The following is a 5,867-nucleotide window of genomic DNA, read 5'->3' on the forward strand; positions in this document are numbered from 1 at the left end:
AAATTACGTAGCATATCAAAATTTTATTGGATATTTTATTTCGGGGAAAATCGCATATAAAATTGTTTTTTATATTAAACAAAAAAAACATATTTTTATTCGTCTTTTACTATTTATTTGATGCATATTAATTTTGATTAATAAAAAATATACAATACATTAATTAATTTTTAAATAATTAAACAAAAAAAAAACAGAAGCACACTAAAAATTTGAAATTATAAGCACAAATAACTTTAAAAAGTTGAAAATAAAAGATTTTTTTTCTGCAACGTAACTGACATCCGAGAGAATTTGCTTTTTTTTTAAATGGCGTTCTCGTTTTTCCCGCCGTTCTCTCGGAGATCAATAGTTTCGAAACCAGGGTTATCTTTTCCTGTCGGTTCTGATGATTCTGTGTCTTCCCCCGTTTCGCCGAACCGGCGTTTATACAAATATATTAAGCTAGTAAATAGGACAGAATAACCGATCTAAAAATTTTAAAAATCGTTTATGAAAGCATTTATCTAACCGGCAGCGTGGTGTAGTGGAAAGAACACTTGCTACACCGCACATGAGGTCGTGGGCTCTTTTCCTTCTGATCTTATGCTGTAGCTCCCTTAAGTAAGGCGCTATAAACGGTAAGCCTATAAACTCCTGCTGAGCCAGCAGTTAATCAGCAGCATAATTATCTGGCAATTATAATCCATAATATCCCAAACTGCCACAGGCAACTCGAGACTGGATCGGAGTAACTGATGTTACTCTATGTTTAAGTCGCACATTTGACTTTCCCACACCAAGAATAAAGATATATACAAAAAAATCTAATGTTTCATCAATATTAGTCGAATTTCAATTTCTTTGACGCGATAAATTTACCTGAAACAGTAAATACAGGATTGGGAACAGAAGACTTTGAATTAAAATACGCGGCTGGGATCTGAATGAGATTTGAATGATGGCCACAGCAACTTGCGTGTTTTGCAAAGCAACTTCAACAGAAATGGTCTTCTTACATTGTGTGTTAAGTTTTAGGAACGGTATCAGGGTAACTAGAAATCCAATAGCGTATGCTACAAACGGCATGATAGCTGCGACCTGTTAACACGCGAAACAAAAAACATAAATTAAAAAAATTATACTTCCGGGCGTAGGCGCTGCGGAGCAAAACGAGTAACATCATTTATGTTTTTTTCTAAACTTTAAAACTTAAACTACGCTTGTTTTTTTAGGAAAGAAACTCTTAAACTACCCTCGTTTTTTTTACCTTTTGTTAAACAGTTAGGATCTCAAGTTTAAGAAGCATTAGAGTTATTCTTAATTTGTTCTTTACAAAAATGTTAACAATTTGTCATTTTTTAGTTAATATTAATGTGTCTTACCACTCCTTGTCGCCAGGTGACTCTCCACGGAATTTGCGACACAACAGAACTTGCAATCACAACTGCAATCAGTGTTACGGTAGAAAATACAACAAAAATCTTTAAAAAAATTTTTTTTCAATTTTCAGAATTAGTTGGGATTTAAAAAAAAAATTCTTATTACCTTAGAAATACGCGCTGCTTTTGCAGGTAATTTCCAGAATATAATCATTCCAATAAACACTGGCCCAACTATGAGGGCCAAGGTTATTGCTGTAAAAGTATATTATAAATTATATCCTTTTTAAATGGTTTAAATTAAATTTAAATAATATAAGCTAAAAATCAAAGTTTAAATCTGTAGTTTTAACCAATAGCTTTTAAAAAAGTCTAAAGTAGTAAAAATAACAAAACGTTTAAATACAAAATGCTTTGGTATTTAAGCCTATGACCGAAAACCACTCAACCGAAAGAACATTTTGCCGATAAAGACAATTGAAAAAATTTATGTTAATAAAAATGTTGCATTGTCGGTTTTCGAGCAAATTGGCAGCGTGGTGTAGTGGTAAGAACACTTGCTACACCACACATGAGGTCATGGGTTCAATCCTCACTGATCTCATGCTGTAGCGCCATTACGTAAGAAGCTATAAACGGTATAAACTCCTGCTGAGCTAGCAGTTAATCAGCAGCATAGTTACCGGGCAATTATAATCTATAATATCCCAAACTGCCACAGACAACTCGACACTCGGTCAAAGTAACTGATGTTACTCTATGTTTAAGTCGCGCATTCGACTTTCCCACATCGAGGATAAAGATATATACAAAAAAAAAATGCTTTACGGTTAAATGCCTATTCGGTCTGATGGCTTTCCATCTGAATACCGTGGTGCAAATACTATGCATTGCGATAGAAAAAAAAGATTCGGTTCGCTGATCTAGCTTTAAAATTTAGCACGTACCTAGTTGATCATACGGAATTCTGAACTCTGAAGGAAGCTGTTCACCCGTCTCATAAATAAACAACCACAGGGGCATTGTACCCAGGGCTAGCAACGTCGAAGTACCAGTCATTGCAACACTGGAATTTAATTTACTTTAATAGTTATTGTAAATTCAAAAATATTAATTTTTTTATTGGGTTGTTAAAGTGCCCTACCCAGCCTTTTAAAAATTTAATGAAACCATTTCTATTTAAACTAATTTCCATTTTTTTACAAATATATCATTTTCAATACGGATATGGTTATGTTTAGTTTATATAGCTAATATTAAAAATTGCTAAGCTGCTTTTGGTGTAAATATAAAGTTAAATCCACACACCATCGCAGGTGTTGCGATTAATATTTGTTTATATACAATTTATAAACTGTTGAAACGGCAATTTTATAACCGATTCTTGCAAATGCTTTGTGCAACATACAATACAAAAAATGTAAAACAAATTATCTAGAATTTTTTAATTTGCGTTAAATATTTTTCCAATTATTACATAGATGTGCATTTTGCAAACCAAATTTAAAAAAATAAGGACTTTAATTTAAAATAAAAATTTAATTGTTATTTATACCTAAGGTCGACTTCGCCACCCATATAATAAACAACCAAATTACTAACGGTGCCACCGGGACTCGAACCCTGGATCATAACACCAATAGCTTCCCCGGTCGGCATTTGAAATATTTTCGTCAACGCCCAAGCTAGAGCTAAAAAACAAAAAAACATTTTACGACTTTGATGTGTCATAATTTTTGTAAATTGTAAAACTTTTTTATTGTAAGTACCTAGAATATGTAATAAAATTGATAAATTGGTATATGAAACAGGTTATTAAATAACATCCTACGTGGTAAGAGTACGAGCTGCATTGTAACTCCGATTAAGTATGCTTTGGGCTTTTTGATGTATTGCCACAATATCTTATAGTCCACCGTACAGCCTATACCGATCATACCAATCGCAATTGTGGTTCTAAATTAAAAAGAAAATGATAAAAACGCATTCTATATGCTAAAATAAACTAAAAAAAATTTAGAATGGTAAAACCTATATAAAACATTGGGTTTTTTATAGGGAATAATTATTTACCACAATTTAAATTACAAAAAATAATTTTTTCATTAACTTACGTTGTTAAGATTCTGAATAATAACGCGTACGGGTCGCCACTCGGTCTTCGAGGAATGTTACCTAAAATTAATCTAATGTCAAACTTTTAAATACTTTAATAAATTTTATATTACAAAATTTTAAAAGTGAACCGGTTATTATTCAAAATTTATTTATTCATAAAGATTACATTTACAGTTTAGTTTTAAAATAAAAGTATTTAATATTACAACGAAAATGTTATTTTAAGTCAAACCTGTCATGTTAGTAAGATTTGATGTCGTCGAGTTATCCATTATAGTCATCAGCATTGTTATTGTATTCATACTCATGATTGTGTTTTAACTATTACTTTTACTCTAATAAAATATGTTATTATCTGCCTGTACAAAATAATACATTACATATTTCATTGAACTGTATGTCTAACTTTTTAAACTCTTTAAATAATTAAAAATCAAATACAGTAAGACTGTAAATGATTTTGATTTTAATGAAGCAAAACTAAAATGAATCTTAAAAACCAAATTAATTTGAACTAATTTCCGGTTTTTTTTGATACTTCGTTTTCTGACGACTTTCAATGTTGTTAGACTGACTCAGATCACAGTTTTAGTGATGTCATTTTATTTTAAGACATTTTTGTAGTAGGTGCAACTCGCGAAGAGAAAAAATGACCCATGAAATCGTGCGTGAATTCAATTTTTAAGTTAAACCTGATCTATTTTACACGCTCTGTAAGATTTTATTTGCATTAGAACTCATGCGTCCTAAAAAAAGATTTTTACCTGCATGTAAAAATATACAAAAAATATAAAATGTTAAAATTAAAAATTAAATACACTACGCTGAGTTAACTAAATTGTTTTTAATTTAGATATTGATTTATTTAGAAATATTAGCCATCTGCCTATACGTCACATGCTTTAACAAAAAAAATAAAATATTAAATTTCAGTATACATAAAACAAAACAATTTTCAAAAGCTTTGTATGCTTACAATCTATCTTTATTTTAATTTTTGTATTGCCTTTGTACCATAAGTAAAACCTCTTTTTGACTAAAATTTTATTTTTTTAGTCGTCTTGTAATACCTTGTTAAATAAAACTAGAATTTATAATGATTTTGTGATGATAGACAAAAAAAAGCACTAGGCTACTTGTGCTTGCGGGCAATATTAAGTTATTTTAGAAGTACTGAAGGTTAATGACTTTTTAAGTTATTTTCTTATAACATTTTAAAATTAATATAATATTAAGTAACCCAACCTTTAAATTTGTACGAATTAGTATTGTATCGAATTTATTATGTCGACGCGTACAATAGAGGTTTTACTTTCGCGTTGTGTTACATACCAAACAATTGGAATTGTGACGCGGTGTTGTGTCATAAAGCGCTCGTGTCCTTTAAGCATTCTTATAGGAGTACTCGTAGCCCGGTATTTATGTGCTGTGAAGTGCTTTCGTCTGGTCGTTCGCTAAAATTCGCTTTGTAGATTAACTGTAAAATATCAATTTAAGCATTATGCAGTAATTCAAGACCGTGTACTGTATACGGTTATTTTGTAGTCTTAGTAAATCTAGCGATAAGGCTGAATTGCTATGTTCGCGACCATGATACTATACAGTTACAGTCAGTTATTTAATGTTTACATATGTATATAATTGGTGTAGAATAGTAAAGATTAGAAGGTAAAAAAATTGATGATGTTTTGATAGCTATCCAGTAATTCAGCAGCCAAAAGCCTACGGCTAAATAGGCAATATATAGCGTTACCAAGCGCTGTTTAAAATAACAATGGCCTTGTAATAAAATAAAGGAATGTTGACAAAGGATATAAAACGATGACGTCATAATAAAACACAATGGCTAATTCAATTTTTATTGTGATGTTTCAATTCTATGGGTATATATTGTAGGGATACATTAAAGTCCCAAAATGATATAAAATCGTTTAAAACTAGAAATGTATAAAGTTGTACATTTTACAAATGTGTTAAACTAAGGTATATGTTGTGTTAGCGCTTAATGATTAACGACTACTGTCTTGTATTTACAGTAGGAAACATAATTCCTTTAAATTTCTTACTTTTTATGATAACTTTGTGTTTACAGAAATTTGTTTGTAAATTGTATTTGATAATAACATTTTGTTTTAATTTTAGGTGTATTGACTTTTTTAGTCAGTTCGATAGGCAAAAAATGATATAAAATTGTAAATTTTCAACAAATGTACAATTTTTTCTCATTTTTATGGTTTCGTAGCAACAACACGCCATCAGTAGTATGTTTGTTTAACATCGTGTTGGAAATTATGTATTTGCTCAACTACTTATTCGAATACATGTTTCTTTACATAATATTCAGTAACAGTACATAGACTACAGTTTGATATTTTATTTGATATGTTT

At 30.3% G+C, this 5,867-nt stretch overlaps 1 protein-coding gene across 1 annotated transcript; it reads right to left on the reverse strand.

Moving 5' to 3' along the window:
• Positions 1-204: 204 nt before the first annotated feature.
• LOC145750525 (sodium-dependent organic anion transporter-like) lies at positions 205-3,858 on the reverse strand. Its single transcript, XM_082566583.1, has 9 exons — positions 3,712-3,858; positions 3,476-3,536; positions 3,193-3,317; positions 2,917-3,052; positions 2,309-2,427; positions 1,528-1,616; positions 1,365-1,463; positions 862-1,080; positions 205-470 (listed from the first exon to the last, which is right to left on the reverse strand). Exons 1-9 carry the CDS (start codon positions 3,785-3,787, stop codon positions 306-308), a joined length of 1,089 nt encoding a protein of 362 aa, XP_082422709.1. The 5' UTR covers positions 3,788-3,858; the 3' UTR covers positions 205-305.
• Between the last annotated feature and the right edge of the window lie 2,009 nt (positions 3,859-5,867).

The sequence above is a fragment of the Corella eumyota genome, chromosome 4 (assembly GCF_963082875.1).
Source record: "Corella eumyota chromosome 4, kaCorEumy4.1, whole genome shotgun sequence".
NCBI lineage: Eukaryota > Metazoa > Chordata > Ascidiacea > Phlebobranchia > Corellidae > Corella > Corella eumyota.

Coding starts and splice junctions, on each gene's coding strand:
- LOC145750525 (XM_082566583.1), bottom strand. CDS start 3,787: ATGAGTATGAATACAATAACAATGCTGATGACTATAATGGATAACTCG. Junction 3,053..3,192: donor GCAGCTCGTACTCTTACCAC/GTAGGATGTTAT, acceptor TTTGTTTTTTAG/CTCTAGCTTGGGCGTTGACG. Junction 2,428..2,916: donor GGTGGCGAAGTCGACCTTAG/GTATAAATAACA, acceptor ATTAAATTCCAG/TGTTGCAATGACTGGTACTT.